This window comes from Pomacea canaliculata, linkage group LG13, assembly GCF_003073045.1.
Source record: "Pomacea canaliculata isolate SZHN2017 linkage group LG13, ASM307304v1, whole genome shotgun sequence".
Lineage (NCBI taxonomy): Eukaryota > Metazoa > Mollusca > Gastropoda > Architaenioglossa > Ampullariidae > Pomacea > Pomacea canaliculata.
The window spans coordinates 11,627,688-11,649,624 of NC_037602.1; the positions used below are offsets into that span (position 1 = coordinate 11,627,688).

General features: G+C 38.4%; 3 protein-coding genes across 9 annotated transcripts; 1 reads left to right on the forward strand and 2 right to left on the reverse strand.

The window, feature by feature from the left end:
* Positions 1-1,789: 1,789 nt before the first annotated feature.
* Positions 1,790-6,732, reverse strand: LOC112554198 (COMM domain-containing protein 10-like). Its single transcript, XM_025221850.1, has 8 exons — positions 6,595-6,732; positions 5,188-5,278; positions 4,517-4,627; positions 4,051-4,122; positions 3,599-3,682; positions 2,989-3,099; positions 2,778-2,837; positions 1,790-2,389 (listed from the first exon to the last, which is right to left on the reverse strand). The coding sequence occupies exons 1-8, from the start codon at positions 6,696-6,698 to the stop codon at positions 2,351-2,353; spliced, it is 672 nt and encodes a 223-aa protein (XP_025077635.1). The 5' UTR covers positions 6,699-6,732; the 3' UTR covers positions 1,790-2,350.
* A 339-nt stretch (positions 6,733-7,071) lies between these two features.
* Positions 7,072-10,557, forward strand: LOC112554197 (GPN-loop GTPase 2-like). 2 transcript variants are annotated; one of them, XM_025221849.1, is made up of 5 exons: positions 7,072-7,208; positions 8,206-8,351; positions 8,659-8,949; positions 9,094-9,192; positions 10,180-10,557. In XM_025221849.1, exons 1-5 carry the CDS (start codon positions 7,190-7,192, stop codon positions 10,348-10,350), a joined length of 726 nt encoding a protein of 241 aa, XP_025077634.1. In that variant the 5' UTR covers positions 7,072-7,189; the 3' UTR covers positions 10,351-10,557. The 2 variants fall into 2 exon arrangements, with proteins under 2 accessions (XP_025077634.1, XP_025077633.1); XM_025221848.1 differs by having other exon boundaries at positions 7,079-7,208; positions 8,174-8,351.
* On the reverse strand, positions 9,340-21,888 carry LOC112554196 (anti-sigma-I factor RsgI6-like). 6 transcript variants are annotated; one of them, XM_025221843.1, is made up of 14 exons: positions 20,457-21,025; positions 20,070-20,221; positions 19,599-19,694; positions 19,247-19,403; positions 15,633-15,678; positions 15,056-15,211; positions 14,779-14,834; positions 13,476-13,613; positions 13,029-13,200; positions 12,730-12,837; positions 11,871-12,086; positions 11,086-11,293; positions 10,486-10,521; positions 9,340-9,626 (listed from the first exon to the last, which is right to left on the reverse strand). In XM_025221843.1, exons 1-13 carry the CDS (start codon positions 20,636-20,638, stop codon positions 10,505-10,507), a joined length of 1,704 nt encoding a protein of 567 aa, XP_025077628.1. In that variant the 5' UTR covers positions 20,639-21,025; the 3' UTR covers positions 9,340-9,626; positions 10,486-10,504. The 6 variants fall into 6 exon arrangements, with proteins under 6 accessions (XP_025077628.1, XP_025077629.1, XP_025077627.1 ...); XM_025221844.1 differs by lacking the exon at positions 9,340-9,626 and having other exon boundaries at positions 10,393-10,521; positions 20,457-21,029; XM_025221842.1 differs by lacking the exons at positions 9,340-9,626; positions 10,486-10,521 and adding an exon at positions 10,706-10,974 and having other exon boundaries at positions 11,037-11,293; positions 20,457-21,031.
* Positions 21,889-21,937: the final 49 nt, after the last annotated feature.

The following is a 21,937-nucleotide window of genomic DNA, read 5'->3' on the forward strand; positions in this document are numbered from 1 at the left end:
GCACTATGTATCAAAAGTCACGGCATAGTGTTGAAACATTTTGTTGAGCGAATTTGTTGTGTGGTTTGAGTGGTACCTTATAGACCGATGATCTGTATATAGAGGCCTGAGATAATTCAGAAACACTCGGGGATGCACGGTATGTACACTGTATACATAAATGTAACAGTAATGATAGATGGGAGACTACTCCTCGTCACTCAGGAACGTTTTAATAAAGAGTTGTCTCTCTTAGTGGCCAGCTATGAATAACTATGACCATTTAACAATTTTATTAGGTGTCAGAACATTACTTTTCGTCAATTTTTATGACAACCTCGTGATATTATTCTCAACCTGCTGGATTTGCATCAGCCTTTCCTAAGGACCCGACTTAAGCGACTTCAGAAGATTACTTTCTCAATATATACCTCAAACATACAGCAAGGCATCGACACTCCCTCCGAACAGATAGTCTAGTCCTGTCTAGCTCTAATTTTTACCTCACTGTCTTGCTGTCTCATTGCACTATCACTTCCATGCTGTCCCTCTGTCATTCGACGTTGCTCTCGCACACTCTTTGACATAATAAGTATTTTCTTGTATTTTCCGTCTAAGCATTTGGGATAAATAACAAGGCCCTTGCTGGCTACTTACACAATTTCGTATCCTCTTTGGTCACAGTATTTCTCATTTATTTGACAGAGATTAGATGTGCTATTTGTGCGAGGAAAAGATCAAGTTGTAAATACCAATACACCATCCTGGAAGGGGAAAAAGATACTGCGCATCAAGTAGAAAAACAGTAGCAAGTACACCAGAAAATATTTTACAGACAAGTGCACGAGTATGAGAGTGAATGCAAGTGGAATTTCATGGAATTTCATGTCACTGTGGTGACATTAAACAGTTTTACTATAATGCACAGAACATAATGTGAGGCTTTATGCTCTTTGGTGTGACTTTTAAACGATTTATTATTCAAGGAAAGAGGTGGAGCTCCTCACATGGCGAGAGAGAGGGGAAGGTGGGGGCTGTTGTACCCTAGCCGTGAATTTACTTTTCCTAAAACGATATTTTGTAGGGACCTTACCCAAGCCTTGTGATTGACCACCTGCTCATGTGACTTAATTTCCAACACATGGCTTTGTACACACACACCGCGTGGCCTTCTTTGCGGTTGTCGTCTGCTCGATGTGAAGACTCCACTTACATAACTGTGGATGTTTCTGTGTGGAAATGTCGCTGTTAATTACACGGTTACGCGACACAATCCTTGCTAGCTCAGGCTGCTTCACTGATTTTTGTTTCATCTGCCTATAAATAAAGCTCGCAGTCCAGGTGAAACTTAAATGAAATCTCTGTAATTTATTGAGCTGTGAGTAGGTTTTGCTGGTTCTTTGTTAGATGCCTGAGGTCTTTTAATTCTTTCATCTGAGCATAAGATGTAGCTTTTCTTTCCATTAATTAAAAAAGTCCAGTTTCTTCATAATTAGAAACAAGACGCATATCCAAATATCTGCACTATTAAAGTATGATTCAAGAATTTTTTTAAATTTACAGAATAAAGTTGTTCCCAACCATGTGTACTGTAATACTCTGCCTTGTGAAAGTGTCACAAAGGTGCATGCAACGACATGGCGGAGGGAAGGAGGATGGAGAGAATGGTAGTATCAAGTAGCGCCAGTTTATGAACGGATTGACTGCCTTAATTCCCTGGTATAAGATTGGATCGTCAGCACAGTCAGTGTATGTGTGTCACCAGCTACCTCCTACAACAACTGGAATCTACTGAATATTAGAAATGCAGTCTGGAACATGCAATGTTTATTTACAAGGTGATTGAAGTTACTAAAACAATTTAAATGTACAACTCTTATGGTGTCAGGTTTTGAAATTTATGTACATTATCCAACCAGCAACACAACAAATATGGAATTTTAAATACATATGGTAAAAGTCTGATCTGTATGATTTTGTATCAATTATCCAAATATTTTTCTGATCAAACACCTATATCTAATCCCCCAAAAGTTAAGGTTATGCCTAGTACAAAAAAAAATCCAGTTCACAATCACTGGACAATCACCTCAGCAATGAAGTGGATTAATTAAAAAAAATTATACATATAGATCTAATCAACAAAAAACCAGTGCATGATGACATATCTCACTTTACAAAGATCTATTGAAATAAAGTGATTTGTAGTTCTAAAAATGACACAGTTATGTAAAAACTTAATTTTCAAAAAATTATTAAATTTCTTGATCTGAAACCAGACTAGTAAGATCCCCCATCTCCTTACCCCCACAATTCTCACTTGTCACTTAAAACACTGCAAAGCTTGGCAAAGGAAATAATACTTTCTGTATCAACTAAGGGAATCCAGTTGCTTCTGAATGGTCTCCAGCTGAAATGAGACAATAATTAGAAGAGTGAAGCATTCTTATACAGTGTTTTTCCCTAAATAAAATGCTCATGGTGCTAAACAAATACACAGATCAAAAACAGCATGCACAATGTGAAATAACAACAGCTGCAAGGAGCCATGTATGCAAAGTGTGTCACATTAGCTTCAAATCAGTGATGATACCATTAGGTCAAGGATGGATGATACATGCCTCTGCTTTTTGCCACAAATGTACATGTGACAATGCAAATGTAAGCCAAATACAAATGTGAAGGAGCAAAATAAATGTTCATATATTAGTATAATAAAGTTCTTGAAGTTTTTTTGACATTGTTTTTTGTGAAAATATGCTGACAGTTTAATTATTCTTTTAAGACAGCACAGTTACCTGATTGTAGAATCCATACAATTCCTCATGTGTAAATTCTACTCTTATTTTCTCTCTTCCCTGAAAGATAAAATAAAAATGATCATAGAATGAGGCTTGCAAATTTACCATAGCAATAATAATGTATAGCAATAATTTTAATCTGTCATATAATATCATGTTGTATTGTTAAATTTACAATTGATTTTTGTTGTCTTACTTACAAACTTACCCCTGAATTGTCGTCATGCACGCTTAACTCAAACATAGCATTGGGAACTTTCATCTTCAGCCTTGTTGACTGGGCCATTTGGAGGTTTAGTCGCCATTTGACTTCCTCCAACTGTTTATGTATACACACACATATATATATATGAAGAAATAGCATTAATACATAATTTACTGATGATAAAAAAAGCAGGATTATTTAAAATTCTCATTCCACTTTCTGTATTATTATGTATGAGTGTGCATGTCTAAAATTTCAATACCTGAAATGATGCAATTAAAGGGTGATTTTCAAAACAGTCTGTTGATGCTGGACCACTTTTTTTCTTTGAGATGTAATGGTTTGAAGTATCTGAGTGCATGTTGTAGCTATAAGAACACTTAAATCAGCTACAGCACAAAGTAGGAAAATGCACTGGTGACTAAACACTAAGAATGAAAGCACTGCTCTTGACTAATACCTCTCAAGAATTAAGAAATAATACTTAATAACAATAAAAGGACATTCCATCGCTAATGGCAAGCACCTTTCACTTGATAAATTCAAATGTAATCCAGGCATAATTCCAGAAAGCGTTAGTCAAAAAAGGTCTAAATGCCACTTTACTACTCACTTGTTTTGGATGAATGGTACGCTGGCGAAGCTGACTAACTATATCTTTCGCATTAGAAGACCAGGCTTCCACTATGGGTTGAACCTATATTTGCAGTACACAGAACACATCCATAATTTTAAAAGACACAGTTCAGTTAAAAAAAAAATGTGCATCTAACTAGCACATAATGCAAGTAAGCCACATATTTTTCTCAGCTTTGACCTTTGATAGTACTTCAAGAAAACGAGCATTTGAACAGCTTCATTTGCTGGGCACTCAGTGCTGGCATTCCATATTCCCCCCTACCTTTAGGTCAAGCTGAAACTTCAGGTTAGCCCATTTTTTCCTTAAAATTGTTAATGTTTATTTTCAAAGATGTTTTAAAAATACTAATTTGATCCAAGCAAAATGTAGGTGTTCAAAGAAGATGAATAGACAGGTAGACAGAGAGACAGAGAGAAAAAAATTACCTTCTCATCCTGGAGGTCTATCTGCATGAGCTGCTGTGATAGCACTTGAGGTTTGGCTGCATGATATGCTGCCTGAAAATACGCACATGCGTATGTGCACACACATATACATGCATATACACTCATGTCACACAATTACAAAATGCATGTAAACAGACATGTGACAGCCTACACAGTCTAAATGACTACAGTTTCATTATCTATTTTAGTATTTTTGGAGCACTTATCTTCCTAAGAAGAATCAGTAACAAAAGAATATTTCATGAACTTTATATGTCATCTAAATAAGATTTCATGTTAATAATCATAACATTGTTAAAAGATTTTGTGAAATATCAAGCACATGTGTGTAAAAACTATTATGAATAACTATTGTTATTGTAGCAATAATAGTGGCATTGGCAGCTTTCATGAATGAATAGGACAGTTGGAAAAGAATAGGCAAATCTAAACACAAACAGCTCACCTGTTGCAGAATAAACTCTAGCGTCTGTATAATTAGTTCAAGGTCATCAGCTGTGACCCCTAAAGCACTCTGCAGCTTATCTTCTTCTTCCTCAGAAAAAGCACGCTCCTTCTGCATACAAAATGCAGAAAGTGAAGGCAACATGAAGAAATTTCTACCAAGAATTCCTTGAGAAAACAATCATTTAAAAGCAGATTTTAAATGAAGAAGCCATAAAATATTTATTTCATATTGCATGATACTGATAATAAGATTTTAAAATAATGTCTTTGGTGGAGGTAAGAATATAAACATAAAAGATCAGGTAAGAGATGGCATTACTGTGTTAACTTTTTCAATTTTTTCAAAATTATCTTCTCCCCTTGAAAACTTTGTGCATCAATGCCACATGATCAAGTGTATAGGCATAAATAGTGCAAATATTAAAGACTGAACTTGCCACTTGATGATATCACCATGAGACATAGGCAACTGCGATCAGGGCGCTCTGATTTTGGTTATATTTTAAACTCAGAACTGATTCTTAAAGGTCTTCTAGGACTTTGATAAAAATACTGTCTTTTCATTCAAACAACAAATAGTATTTTCTTTGCTGGATAAAAACACATGATTACATAAATCTGTTAAATAAAACTAATGATGCTTTAGACTTCCATGACAAATCTGCCTACCTTAACGTGGAGCTTTTGCAAAATTCGAGATAGCAAAAGTGGGAATTTTGCAGAATCCAGTTCATTTATCAAGGTCACAGCTTTCTTGATGCTGAGGATTTAACCAGTAGAAGAATATGGTGAACATTTATATGTTATATAGGATGATGAAGTAAGGCAATTATTTGCATAGCAAAATTCCAGAATTTAAGTCAGTAGAGCCAGGTAAAGAGGGAATGCAATTTAAGTATACATAGAGTATGGTAAGTTGCTTTGTAGCAGTGTATCACAACAGTTGCTGGTTTATGTTTAAGCTCTACATGCACATTTTAGTACCAACATACCCTAAAAATTGATGGTGTGTCTAAGTGCTTCCCACATATTTCAATAATCATGTACCCAAAAAATTACCAAAATATGTCTACATGTTACAGTACCAATATACCAAAAAAAAACAAAAAAACTGACGGCATTATGTGTCTCTTGGATGTTAAAATTATACCATTTAATGATGTATTGTAATGGATATCAACAGGAAACTATATTACAGCCAACTTAATTGTTCAGTATGTAGTCTATACTAAATACTAAAGGTCACACCATAATGATATCAATCATACAGAAAATTAAGAAAAAACTTATAAAAATCATTTTCCTTTGTGAACTGAAAGTGACTAAATCGCGCCCTTTATCACCACCTCCCAAAAACAAAAACAAACAAAAAAAACAAAACAAAACAAAAAGTCAGCAAGAGAACTAGCTTAATTAGTGATTCGGTCAAATGTTCATTACATTACAACAATTACAGTAAGAAGCCTTGGATAAAGATAATGTTGGCAATGTTAAGGAAACCAGAGATGTCTGAAAGCACGCAACGGCAAAGAATCCTGACACTGTATCAAAATGGCAGTGACGCTGTAAACCTAGCTTCCATTTCGCCCAGCCCAAAGCCAATTCACAAAACAGAACACATTTTGGACTGGGTCATATATAAACCTGATGACCATATAGTACAGTCAGTTGATGCTTCTTAAGATATCTCGTCTGATCACTAATGCATACTCATCGAACTTGATCGCAGATGCCCTTTATCGGATCCAAATTTAGACTCCTAAAATATAGTCAACATCAGCTGATAAACTTTAATGTATTCTTCTGAAAATTGTTATTGGCAATGAATTAGTGTCTCGAAGTCTGATATGCCAGTCAAAATGCGCACCGTGGTACTCTCAGATCTGTGTCGATAGTCAACTCGTCGGCGATTAGAATTACTTGTGCACCGCATAACCAGCGCCGCCTTTACAGAAATGTAAAGGTGACATGTTTCTTCATTGTAGGAGATCTACTTTTATAGAGGAATTTTTAACCAGCTGTGAAGTTCTTTTGTTTAGATTCTCAGTTGAGGCGCCAAGAAAAACGCCCACTTACCTAGCAGTAGAAGCAAACATTACCGCCATCTTGTTTTTGTCTCTCAAGAGTGATCTCCCCTGTGAGGTTATTATTAGTATCACTGCACGCAGTTGTAGTCTCATGTAACCATCCAGTTCTGTTTGTCAGAATATCATATAGTGATAGATTAAAGAAGCCAGCAATTTCTGTCAGTAGAGAGCGTGTTGTCTGCAAAGACGTCAATGGCTGGGTGTAGAGAGTGTAGAGTGTTTTTATCCGAGGACTCCTGTTGTGCGTAATTAACCACACACTCGTGTATGCCTCCTCGGTTCTCTGTGATGACAGAACTGTGTGTGAGTGCGTGAAAAGACTCATATGCACATCTATGTTTTTCAGGTAAACCGGTTATTTTTCCATGACAGAGAAGAATAAAGTTTGTGAAGTAAAAGTAGACTAATTCCAAGCCAAGATATTTCTGTTCTTGTAATATAAAGAACCACAAAAGAAAGGGATGCCATTTGGACAGGTTGTAATAGGGCCCCTGGGTCAGGGAAGACAACATACTGTGCGGCAATGGCCCAGTTCTTAGAAGGTTTGGGACGTCAGGTATCCGTCATAAACCTGGATCCTGCAAATGACAATGTGCCTTACAGGTAACTGTTTGTATGTTAACTGAAAACATGCATGCTTTGGCTGATTATGCATTTTAAATACATGTATTCTATTCTTTAGTTGATATTATAATGCTGACAGGTAGTCCTCTTTATAAAATGTTGAGTTCAGAGACTATTAAAGGTCTTGAAAAGAGAGCCATGACCATCAACTGCTTCTGAAGTTGCAGCAGTGTGAAGTGATCTTCATTAAAGCCTCATAAAAATGATGATGACATGATTTCACTGATGTTATTTTCTGGCAATGCATGCACACATCCATGTGTTTATATGTTTACAAAGCTTTTTAGAGAATAATTTTCCCCATTTTGTAATAGGTAACAAAGACTTAGATATGGTATAAAAAACTTAAATGTAGAAGGAAAATCTACATTTTTATAAAAGGACTAGTATTTTCAATGAAAATGATATTTTGCTTAATCACAGAAAAGACATTGGACTGATTTAAATATTTTATTATTTCTCTTTGACTCCTATATTTATTTGAAACTAATATCTTTCATTTTACATTGAAAATTTTAGTAAGATAAATAAAAATATGGATTTTTCAGTACAGAGTATGGATGTATAGTTACTAAATACTGATTCCTTTGGAAATAGGTAAGCAGCTCCGATAGCTGAGTAATAGTAACATCACAACCACATTTACTCTATGCCATTTAAGAATGAAAAAAAAAAAAAACCCTCAGTTTATTTGATACTTAAATATTTTCTGAAAATGCAACAAAATTCTTCACATCAGGTTTTAGAACAGATAGCTCCTTAAAATGAGTTAAATCTTTTTTAAATGTCTTAAGATTAGCTTGTGTATGTAATCAATACACCGCTTAGATTTTTTTGCATTTTGTTTTATTTTTAAAAATATCTTTAATTGCTAATTAGTACTGTCATCATATTACAGTTTACTATCAACATACTTGACAGAACTTTTCTGTCCATAACTTTAGGTGTGATGTTGATATTTCCGAACTTATAACAGTGAATGATGTAATGGAACATCTAAAACTGGGGCCAAATGGAGGTTTCGTTTACTGCATGGAATACCTGGAAAAGAATATGGACTGGTTGCTAAAGAGACTGACACCATTGAAAGACAAGTACTTGCTTTTTGACTTACCAGGACAGGTAAGCTTATTTCTGCAATGGAGATGCTTTGCTACTGGGAAGTTTTACATTCTCTGGATTCAAATTATTTCTTATTATTGGACAAATAACCTACAGTTTGTGTGTGGGTGTGTGGGTGTTATTTGTAGAAAATAGAAGAGGTCATTGGTTAACACACACACACGCACACAAATGTAATAGGGCAAAGAGCAGTATTTAAAGTTCTCTGCTTGTTTCTCATTATCCTGTATTTGAAATAAATCTCTTTTGCCATTGTAGAATCTTAACTGTGAAAGCTTGCACTTTCATGATGTTTTTGTACTACCAGGTGGAACTGTATACTCATAACAATGCAGCACGCAATATTGTGAAGCAGCTAGTAGACACTGAGGATTACCGGTTGGTTGCCATTCATCTTGTGGATTCTCACTACTGTAGTGACCCTGGGAAGTTCATTGCTGTGCTGCTGACCTCCTTAACTACCATGCTGCAAATGGCTTTACCCCATATCAATGTACTATCCAAAGCCGATCTTATAGAAAAGCATGGCAGGCTAGACTTCAATTTGGATTTTTATACTGAAGTCTTGGATCTGTCATATCTCCTTGGGCATTTGCAGGTAAGAGTCTGGGAAGCAATTATGCATGAACATTGTTTTATGGTCATGGAAGCCTAAGATGGGTCCAGATTATTCTTTGATAGAACAAGCTAAAAGTTAGGAGTTTTGGGGATGTACATGTGCATTTTTGCTTGTCTTTTTCAGGATGATCCATTGCTCAGCAAGTACAAGCGACTGAATGAAGTCATAGTTGGCGTTGTTGAGGACTACAGCCTGGTCAATTTTATTCCACTCAATGTGCAGGTGACAACTCAAAGTCTTTTCATAAAGCATATAGTTCTACAAGTAATAATCATCATTGTCTTATTTTTGAGTGACTATCACAGCTTCACCACTCAGGCTTGCAACAGTTACATGCTCTGTCTTTCATAACATAACAAACAATCTGTCAGTGGGTTTTATTTCTTGCTATTATAATAGTTAACAACTAATAAAAAAAACTTTACAATCCCACTCCCTAAGGAAGGTCACCAAGGTTGATTAGCACTAAAATTTAATCCCTTATGAACACAAGCCCATGTATCCATTTAGTCTCTTGGCACACCACAGCAGTTGTCTCCCTGCTAATTCCATAAGGTTTGTCCAATTCTAAACACTTTTTGAGCAAATGTCATAGTAGAATAGGGTGAATTCTCGCATGCCTTGTTATTCAAGGTTCAAGATTGTAAGTGTGAAACCTAAAATCAAAATGAAAATATGAAAAAAAATATGCTGTGGAAAGTCAATTTTTATGTTCTGTCACCAGTTGGTGCTCTCCAAGCAAACATTACATAATAATAATATTTGTTTGTATGCAAAAACAAAATGGACCAACAACAAAATACAAAGAGAGGATTAAGATTTATTTTTTATGGCAAATGTGAGTCTCCGATTAGGAGTTTAGTAAAAGTGGTATTTACTAAACAGTTCTGTAACATATTTTATTCAATTTATTTAGATGCTTTCTAAAATTTGTGTTTGCTTATGTTGAATGAGATCAAGAACAATGTTCATCTTATGTGTGATTAAGTTATTGGCTGGGACACTTTAGATGAGTTAAAGGAGAAAACAGTTTGGATAGACCTGTCCTGAGGTCACAAATGCAACATTTTAGCATGGTGTTAGCAGATTTACCTAGCTTGGGTAGGCTAAACTGCTCGATGAACATGCTTATGAGTTGAGGATGTTATTTTGTTAAGTTTAGGTATATATGATGCTCTATTTTGCAGCTTTTGTTCTGTATTTGTGCAGGACAAAGAGACCATGCTCCAGGTCAGAAAGGCTGCTGACAAGGCTAGTGGCTATGTGTTTGGTGAAGGGGAAGACCGTACTCTGGAAGGTCTCATGTCATGTGCTGTAGGTGCAGAATTTGAGTATGAGAAGATCAAGAATGTGAGAGAGAAATACATGGACACAGAGTAATCAATGGATGTCGAACATTTATGAACAGCAGTCTTTTGTTATCAAGGTTACAGAAATTCAGAAAAATTTGTCCATCAGAGCAAAAATTGCTAAAAAGCCTTAAAGTTATCAAATAAAGATTTTATGTTACATTACCTTCATATCAAATCACCAGCTATCCCACCAAACTCTCTGTCAAGAAAGTGAAAAAATTTATGCTGTAAGAAATTGTTATTAATCAGGAAGAATGTATCATTGATTTGCTAATCTCTGTGCTGCTGAAAATATTGCTATTTGAAAATAGCATGATCACGGTTAACCATTGAACTGTTATTTAAAATCATTCATGTATAAACTCCCTTTCCTTTTTTCCCCCTTTAGCAGTGTACTAAAGACAAACAGCATAGTGACTGGATTAATCTGTTGCATAGGGGAAACATCTCCTGTACAAGGTACAAGTGGATATACTGAAGTGGATTAAACCATTTCCTTTCAATAACTGGACTGAAAAATATGAAAGTCTTCGTCAGAACTAAGTACCATTAAGATTTTTTTAATCTTTTTGCTATCAACATTTATCACTCCCCATCATTCTAATAGCAATGGCCATATTATTCACCTGCAAATTTTGTCATAACTGCAGTGGATCACCATGTAAGTCATTGCTCAAACAGCATGGGGAGAGTACTGAGAGATAAGTGATTGGAAATGATCCTAGTAAACTTGATATGACAGTTTAAAACAAGTAAATGTTACCTTCAATGTCCACGCTGATGCTGATCCTTTCATTGGATAAGGTAAAGGGGATAACCTTGATTAGCGAGTTGTGGTACATAACTTTCGCCTCATACTCGCCCTTGAACCCCGTGATGTTAAAAAATGTATTTGATGCGAGATTGACACTAACGTTGGTGCTCCACTCTCGCTGAGTCAAGTCAACAAAACGATGGCCTGCTTCATTTAGCTGTGACACAAGACCACAAGAATTGGTTTCCTCTTGAAGATGATACTATAAGCCTTGGCTGGATTTCTACAAAATCATTCTTTTTTTGGGGACAGAACTTACAAACACTGAATTGAAATGAAAAATACAAGTGGAATAGCACATTACCTTGTATGAAAAGCTGATGTTACATCGCTAAATTTGCGTAAGAATCATAGCATAGGGAATATAATTATATAGACACATGTTCTCAAGGAGGATTCAATGCATTGCATTAAATACTGAATACCTTAACTGTACTGTAATGTAAGTACAAGAATAACAGTAACAGCATGTGCATAATCATTTTTTGTATTATGCATTGGCCAGCAGTTTATGATATTGAAAGTCTATTAAAAGAGTTAAAAAGTGCACTAAATAGCAATTCTTGAAATGTGAGCTTAGTTTGATTAACATTAGCATTTACGTTTATTTGCAAGATGTGACTGAAGCAGGCCATACAATTATGTGTGGCAGACACACTACTGTCTTTACAGTAGTCTTACAATCATTTACACGCAGAATGGTGCATAACAAAGTACTGATTACTGCCACTCACTTCAACATTACTGCCCTCAGCCAGCGCAGAGCGGCTGTCGACCACATCCTGGTCCCAGAAGCCCCAGAAGATGACACCTTTGACCGCTGGGTGTGAGAAGAAGAGGCGCAGCACCGTGTCGTAGTAGTCTGCCCGCTTTGCCCGGTCCTCCTGCCAGACGTCCAACTCTGTTGCCCATATGGGTAACCCAGCTTGAGCCAGGTGGTCCAGGATAGCCTGTAATCAAGTAGGACAGGCTGAGCCAAGAGGCGCTATGTAGCACAAGACCGTGCGCCTTTCTTGTCCCTTTAGTCTCCGAGACAGTCATCCCCTTATCGTCCAGTCTTGAACATTTGTTGTTTTCGCCATTAGCCGTTAAGTCCAGATGTCGCCGCCAAGTTAATTATCTCCTTTGTTTTCGTATGCCTGGATTACTGCAACTCCTTTTTTCTGGCCTGCCTGTTGCCACACGCAGCACGAGATCACATCAGCCCCCTGCCTCGCTTATTTTAATGGCTGCCTGTTATATATCAGGCACACAAACTGGACTGTATTTGCAATAAATGTCTATCACCGTGCCCCTAATTACCTTGCTACCTCATCATCCAGACTGGATCCCGCACACTTCCTTCAGTAGCTGATACACCTGCTACACATTCCCCGCGCTGTCTGTTGGCCACCGAACCTCACCCCACCCTGATCCATCTGCTTGGAACTCTCCACCCTTGCCTTGCACCCTTGCAAGGCGGCTTCAAACAGGTGCTTATGGCTCATTTCTTTACAATGTTTCAAACATTCCCCAGCGCCTGGTACTGTTTTCATCAGTACTCGTTACAAGCGAACTAACGCTTTATTTGTCGTTAAGGTTGATGCAGCTCACCATTATGAGTGTTGGATCGGGAACAGCGGTGTGGAAGTGACTCTGAACGCCAAGACCATGGACTGGAACACCATGAGCCAAGAACTTTCTAGCCAGCTGGAGGTAAGCCTGAAATCAAGCCAATGAGTCGACATGAATTAGCGCCATCAGCTTCCAGTATCATCAGAATTTCATTCAGCACGAGACAGGCTGCTGGAGCATCGTCAGTTTACGCTTACACCATCTTTCATCATCATCGTCGTCGTCGCGTCGTCTGACTATACAAGCCAGATGAAAAGTGGTTTAGCAGTGATGCTTACATCAGTAGCTTCTGCTCGCGCTGCCACGGAGTAGTCGTTGAGGAAGAGCTGGGGGTAAGGGTCAAGGTTGTGAACCTCTCTGTACAGATGCTCGCTGTATAACGGGTCGCCCATGCGATCCTCAAACCACTGACCATGGAGGAGCTCATTCACGACATCCCAGTGTTCAGCTCTGCACACAGGACAAGCAAATCTCGTGCAAACAAACTGCAATGAATTATGTTTCCATTGTACAAGACTACAACCACGATACAGTTCATGTCTCACAAAGACACATTACATGCAAAGGTGCTGCAACAAATCTTTACCTATAAAACATGTTACAACAAACAATATCCCTCATGCATAACATGACAGAATTACATACAGACATGTTACATCAAATGGTGCCCCGATTGCTCCAGTCTCTTTTCTCCCTATTGCCATGACATGTAGTCTTGTACTTACTTGCCTTTGATGAGATTGGTCATGTAGACAAGACGTTCATGTACTGTGGTGTTTAGTGTCGATGCTGACATTGTTTTTACGTAGTCGGGCAGATTTTTCTCAAAACCCCAAAACATGTTGTGGGCACGAACGCGTATTCTACCATCATAAAGAAACGGCCAATATAAACTTCACGATTTTTCTAAAAGGAAATGGAAATAATTGTGACAATTTTAAAACAGCATGTATAAATTATATTAAAATAGACTAGGCTGCTATTAGTTTATTGTTCACTGGTACATTTTACAGCTTGTGTAGGCATGTCAGGAATCAGGTAGGGGTCTATAGGTATGATATATATGATCTATAGGTAGAGGTAACTTGGAGGGAGACACACTCTGTCATAAAGTGAGGAGAGAGGAGGAGTAGACATCCACCGGTCACCCGTAGTTTACGTTGAACAGGACTGGAGGGGCAGACTGACATGATGGTGTACAGATAACGATATTGGGTTATAAATACAAAAAAATCTGCTGATTGTTTTTTAAGGATTCGGGTGCATCACACTTTCTAGTTTACCCACAGATGAAAGTTATAATTTTTGCTTCTTAAGTAAGACAATAGTTCTTAGACATTAAACCGTGCTGCGTTATATTAGCTTTAATCACCTCTCTAATTTAATGTAAGTGGAAGTAACAGTTGAAAATCTGAAAACAAAAGTAAATCGCTGACAACAGACATCCGGTCTACAGACAAGTTCTCTCGACGCAGACATATGCTGCACGTACACAGAGACAGTAAAGAACAATTTGACAACTATATTTACTACTTATCTTGGAAATCAAGTTTACCCTTCCACCCTCTTTCCCCCGCAGATCACATAAACACAGAAAGTAAGTTATGTCTATTTTTTTCAATTTACACCACAATTTCTTTATCATGTACCCGTCATGTTGAAAGAACAAGATGAGACTAGCTTTAGTCCCTGAAATGTCAGTTTTGTACATCTGTACAGAATTCTTTTCAGCAATAAAGCTTGTCAGTTCCTTAATTTCATTTGTACAAGATACATATATATGTATATTTACACATGGTTTTAGCTATAGAACTGTAGTTATAAAGATTAGGTAGAGATGCTCTGGGGTAAAGAAGCAAGGTGTCCGTAGCATACGAAAAGAATTCGCTTTTCCTTGAGTTCCTGAAGTTGCTTCAAAACTACGGCCTCCGAGTGCCAACAAATAAGCTGCTGATAATATTATAGTTATTTGCTATACAAATTTGAAATATTAAATTACAAATTACTGTTATTTTCTTTCACATTTACCCCTTTTCTCTCAGAAGATTGATAGAGTGAACAGCTCGACTGAAGTCCGGATGGAACTGAAACAGGCAGACAGCAGTTTATGTTGAAACATTGTCGGGTGTCTACTTCTCCATCAATGATCAACAACAGATTGTTTCTGATGATGCTTTGTGATTTTTGAGTGTACTCGGATTTTGGCGAATTAATGTGATCAGTTTTGTGTACATTTAATTTGATGTTATTTTGTTTATTCACTATTTACAAGTAACACAAGAAAAATGTTTGTCAACAGCCTCACCTGAGTTCCGCGGTCAAACTTCCATTTCACACCTTGAGTAGTGGCTGTGTTAAACAACTTGAACACTTGCTCCTGGTACTTGGTGTGGACAGAGTCTGTCAACCAGCTGTCTTGTATCAAGGTACCAAAACCAAACTCATGTTTTTTCAGAGAAACCTGATGGTACACAAACACACACAAACACACACAAACGCACAGTTATGCACAAGCACGCATGCAGGCACACGTAGAAGGACCCACACTCGTAAACACTATGTAATCTCTTGCTACGTGTTTGTGTCGCTACGGGATACGGATATTAATTTGTCAGTCTGCACATCTGTCTACACACGTGTCCCTCTGTCTACATATCCGCATGTTTTTGTCTATATACGTCTATCCATATGTCTACCTCTCCACGTGTCTTAGGGTTAGCCAACTGGTCCCCTGGCTGTCTTTATGTGTCTGGATGTCTGTCCATCTCAATCTCGGATGTACGTGTTGGTGTGTCTCTGTCCATCCTGGAAATCTGTCTGTCCATCTTTCTGTCAATGTTCATTACACTTCTCTCTCTCTCTGTCACTCGATGTGACCTGACCTCAACGTTGACGTCTTGAGCGAGCACTCCTCTGGGCAGAGTGAACCTGTGGAAAGTGAACACAGGAGATAAGGATGTGTCTTCAGGTCAGTGCACACCTACACTGCTGCACCTGGAGGTCAACACAAAGCGTTTGCACTCAACAGTTTTGGCTTTCTCTCTCTCAATGAAGGCATCACAAGCGTGAGTTTGCGTCTTGCGTGGTTCACCTTTCCACCCACAGACTTTGTTTTACCAGAGAGCTTAGATGTAGAGAGGGTGCACTCCTTCTTTATCCTTACTTGTTAAGAAAAGTAGTGACGGAGTTACGTCCCTTCGAAAAAAGATGCTACGCCGCAGTTGCTACTATCAACCACTACTAAACAAAGTCGTCGCTAGCACTGTTTATCTTTGGAGTAAATGTCTAGGTGTTTGCGATATCAAATGACCTTTATCTAAGAACAGATTTTTGTGTCTTTTATTGATGAGAATTGCTTAGATGAGGGTAGTTTGGAAGAGTTTTAATACATGTATGACAGCTGACTATATTTAAACAGGATAACTTTTATAAATTCAAACAGCACATACATGAGCACAAATTTGCATTTATTTAAAATCCATAAAAATCTAATTTATGAGAATTTATTAATATGAGAAAAGCAGTTAAAAACAGAATTACACATGAATATAAACAAGCCACATTCAGAATACTTGCTCACATATACTGAGACATATAGATTTCTGTTTACATACAAGCATGGGCAATAAATTCTCACACAAATCATAATAATCATAATTAATATCAAATCATAATACTACTATTAATAATAATGTATATATTTATATACATTCATATCCCTTGTTGTAAGAACATTGGTTGACAATTTAAAGATAACAGCTATGCTTACTATGAAATATACAGCAAGCAGGTACTCAAAAGGGATCATTCTCACATGTAATTTAAATGAAGATTTATAACATTTTCTTTCACACTTTTCTATAATAATTTTAAATTACTTTAGCTTAAAAGCTACAAATGATGTAACTTTAACATTTTTTTATTTCTTTTTTGCTCCTTTTTCAAAAAAGGACACAGAGCTATCTTTCAAAGAAAAATATTGATAAATAGATTAATCACACTTCCTTTCAGATCACATGCACCATGTGGACAACAGAGGTCAATGCTTTTTAGCTCTTCCCACAAAAGTCGAATCAACTGAGAATTAACTTTTTTCCCAGGTAGTAACTGGTCAATATTTTTACAACAGGTACACTCTAATATCTTGACTGTCTCACTCAGAATTTTTGTTTTTTTGGTGGTGGTTGTATGGAGAAAATGGCTAGAGGGTCACTACAGTTATCATCAAAATTATTGAAAGTGATATTTACTTTATCAATAATGTCTTTGTCATTTAAACAATCGATGTCATGGTCATAGTCATTCTCGTCAATATCTACATTACATATCATTATGTCCTGTTGTTTGTCAGTGGTCACAGATGTCAGAGTCAATAAAGAGCTGTCATTGTCCTTCTGGCAATTAGTTCCACGACTGTGATGAAACAGGTTCTCAATCATGATCTGACGGAAGAATAATCTAAACTGTTCTGCAGTGGGATTATGCAGATGCTCCCTCTTTCCCTGAAAGCAAGAAAAAAAAGTCTTCTAAGCAGTCGTGATTCAGTTTTTCTGTAAGAAGTAATAAAATATCATGATTTGTCTGAAGCTAATCAAAAAGCTCAAGCAGAGCCTGCACAGTCATCTTCCACCCTGTCAGACAAGGTAGTGCATTGGATGAGGGTGTTTCAACAGTGTCCAACCATTGCAAAGTGTCACAGAGAAACTCTTTATGCCCAGATGCAAGCTATGATCATCATTAGCCTTATGTGCCAGTTAGAGTGATCTCTCATGATAAATGTTAATTAAAAAATAAAATATGACAGAAACAAAGGCCCATGATGGTAAAATATGGCTTAGTAATATATATTGAAATATATCATTATCTAATAATCATAAGTTATCAACCTTGAATGGTGGATTTGGAATGGCGAAAATTGTGGGTACTGCATTCCAGACAAGACTTTTTTGGGGGTTTGACAGTTGTACTGACTTTCCTCGAAATGATCCGAGCAAAGACAGTATCCTTTTCCATACACATCAGATGGTGTAAGATGGTCAAAATCTTTCCTTCTCGTAAAGTTCATCCATATTTTGCACCTGTTGTAATGATTTTTTCAATATATTAATAACAAATCTTTTTATAACATCTCACCCCAGTGGCGAATGCCTTAAATGAAAATACTATAACAAATTTAAAAAGGTTTCTAATCAGATAAGTGAGAATTCATCACACAGTTTCACAGTATAATCAGTAAAGTCGTTTTAATAATCATAGAAATCGAGCAAACGTGTTGTAGTAGACTGCTCTCAACTACAGTACACTTATATATGGATCGTAATTTGAGAATAAATTTGTAGCTTACCTCTCTTCGTCCTTTGGGAAATTGTGGAAACGTTTTCTTTTGATGTTGATTTAAATCTGGCGTTCTGACAGTTTATTGCACAGCAAAATTGCCCACCTTGCCTCAGACGATCGCCTTGTGCCGTGTTGTTTCGTAGCATCCAATTACGAAAGATAACTCTAACCGACGAGTTTTCCCGCGGTCACGAGTGAACCCTCTCTACATCTAAGCTCTCTGGTTTTACTCGGATAACTGACAAAACTGCATTGAGCGCCAAACATATACAGCTTACACGCAGGAAGCAAATCACGCTCATAAACACATACCAGAAATGTTACATCAACGATGTGGATAATAATTCATCCTTGTCATCATTAACAACATCAGTAACAATAAATAAAACTAAAAAGTTCTCTCCATCTCCTGCTAAAATGCTGAGCATAATCGTGGCTAACACTAATGGCAAGAACGAAGCAGAGATGTACACGAACGGAGGAGGTGAACAGCTGTAATTACTTGTGAGCCACCCTCTCCAACAAAGATGGCAGCTCAAGTCACATTTTAAAAGGTGACAACAGTAGCGATATGACTGGACAGCATCAGGCTGTGCAAGTCCCTCGTAGTCCCCTCTTCTTGCACGGAGGTGAGAGGTAAACTCTGCTTGCCGACACAGAGAGGAGAATACAGGCATTTGAGTACCTGAGGATGTTTCTCGAAATCTCCGACAGGGAGCGCAAACCCAATTACTTTGTACGGAACATGGTCGCCATTGTTCGTTGGACACCAAGAACCCTTTTCGTAAGAGTGAAGGGACCAAGCATGCTTCGGCCACGTGAAGCGGCACCGCATTCTGTCTAAATGCCATCCTTTCGGTTACTGGAGGATAATATCAATGCTGAAGTGCACAGCAAACAGGCTGGCTAGCGTGAAGGAGAGACTGGTCAGTGCATGGAGAACCTGCTGACCACCGCTCCAGCTGGACCTAAGAGGCGACATTCGTCAACCGCTGCATCCATCCCCTAACGACTAACACTAACGGACCAGCAGAGCCGCTGATGGTACCGGTCAAGGGATTATGTCTATATATATATATGTGTGTGTGTGTAGTGTGTATATATACACACAGAAGTATCTAAATTATTATTTGAAGTTTGCTAGCAATGATCTGCATACTGCATGTGAATGTTCCCGGTGCGCAGCTCCTGTATGCGGCGATCAGCTGCTTCCTTCCATCGGACATCATCGACGAGCTCCTGCAGCGACGTGTCGTCCATCAAAAAGTCTACACCAGGCTCCTGCACCTGGAAGTGCACTTGGGCTGAAGACAAGGCTGAAACATATTAAACAGAGAGCTTGGGTGATATGTTAGACTTCTGAAAGGTAAATGGAAGAGAAAAAAAAATAAAAGGGAACTTTTTTCTTTCTGTCAAGGGAAAGTAGAAAAATCTAAAATATTTTATGGTGTGTACAGGCCTGAGGGGCACAGCTGTACTCTTTGTCATTATCTCTTTGTAATAACCCAAACCTCTGTCAGGGGTTCTGAAGTATCCAGTCATCTGGAACCAACCATCTGCAGCCCTCACCATGCTGTGGTCGATAACAAAGAGACGGTCAGTCGTACCTACGAAGAAAAGAACAGGAATAAACAAGAGGAATGGGTGTTCCACCAGACATACAGACAGCTCTACCTTTGTCCCTCTGCTTACGTGGTGATTATCTGTTCTTACTAAACTTACTAAAATCTACCGAGACCTTTTAATCCTCCCTCTGTTTGGGACAAATGAGCGTTTGACCCTTGCGCTTCCGAACTTTTCTTTTTTTATGGGGGAGGAGACAATGACAGACGAGCGACCTCATGCATCCATGCGCGAACAGCCGGATGCACCTCCCAGAATACTAAACCTCCACCTTGATCATTTTGCTTGCTCAGTCATTGTCTTCAAAATACAAGCCAACACCAACAGCAAGTAAATGAAGCGTCACGTGACATGCTTACTTGCGTCACTGTAACGCAAGACGACGGCGGCGCGGTACACCTGGAACACCTTGCCCGGCTTGTCGTTCAGCTGCTTGACCCAGGCGGTCAGTGTGTACGCTCGTCCCCGCTGCAGCATCACCTGTTGGGTGGGGCCTTGCCAGGCGGCTGTCCTGGTCACAACAACAACAACAAGCAGCTGCCACGTCACAGAGTCGTACAACACTGTAGAACATGGATTACGATGCAAAAAGCTTGTTCTCTGTATGTATCTTTGATCAACCTCCGTATATCTGTACAATGTGTGTGTGCGTGGGAGTGAATAAGTGAAGGGGAAAAACAAAAATACGGAGATGAAGAGTCAGAAAAAGATTGATAGCTGGTTTCCTATGTCTTAGAGCCACCTACCTGCCCGACGATTTGAAAGCATATTCACCAGAATGCGCATCATTCGTCAAAGAAAACGTGAAACCTTCGGCCTCCCAGTGACCGTCTAGAGGAGACTCAAACCCAGGGTTGAGGAGAAGGTTTTGCTGGGCTGTCACCCAGCAACATAGGAATGTTATGTACAAAGCCCACAGAGGCCACATCTCCAGTGACTTGCTGTTTAGTCAAGGAGATGCAGAATAATATATGTACGTCCGTGGTTTGGGGATTTGGATAAAGTTCAGGGTAGAGCTCCAAAGATAAGCGCCTTATCGCTGTCTCCGTGAGCGAGACTCCAACTGGAGCCCCGGAAAAAGTCATCGTTATTGTGATTTGGATAGTGGACATCTCATGTCCACACACAACACGACCACAGTCTACAGTCCAAACATCAACATATCATACAGACAGGCATACACGTCCATATAAAATACAGTTCCAAGCAGAACATCCAACAGACCGTGTCAGTCGGATGACAAATGCGCCCATCACAAAAGTTCACTGACGAACAAAGGTCAAGCAGACATGAAGGCCATAGAACTGCGCCAATCGTGGTCTTCATGTGGACAAAGAACTGAAGCCACCGACATGGAAGAGACACCACACCCACACACACAATGGCAAGCCGCCAAAAACAAAATACAAACAACAACACACACATAGGTCCAACACGATGATAAGATAAACCAAATATACCACAGAGCTCAGCCAAGGACATCCCTTTTATAAAACAAAATAACGAAGACCTGACATTATAGGATAATGTGAGGCGTGGCATCGTACGATCATTGTTTTATCGGACACTTTGACCTCTGGTGCTCCATGTGCACTTGCACGTGACATGCATGCTGAGCAACACTGACCTCGTCAAGTGATGTCACAGTCACACAGCCACAACCAACATCAAGACACAACCGTCAACAACATTCGGATACACACGTTTCATCAGTTAATTGTTAGTTGACATGTGACACACCTAGTGACAGCCGACAAATGTCCACCACTGCCATCCTGTTATTAACAATTAAATATTCACAACGAATGCTACATACGTAACATTCAAAAGTTATCTGCAACGGATAGAGACACACAGGGAAGATTTACACTACAGATAGCCATTAAAACACGTAGAAAAAGCAAAAATTTATAAAACTAATAGAAAACAAACAAACAAACACAGGTAGTTTAAAGGGTTGTACAAAGAGCGACAAACTGACATTAGGAAGACTAGCAACAGTTGATAAAAATACTTCATTCAGGCTCTCCGTTCCATGCCACCATTTGTTCCTTGCGAAACTGTTTCTGTTCTTGTGTGTCTGCTTCTCTGTTTACCTGATTATCTTCATGCTACCGACCACACAAGCTCTCATACCGCTCGTATTCAGACTCCTACAACACTGTGTGTAATAAGGTAAGGAGTGACTGTAGTAGTGTGGATAATAAACAAGGAGTGACTGTAACAG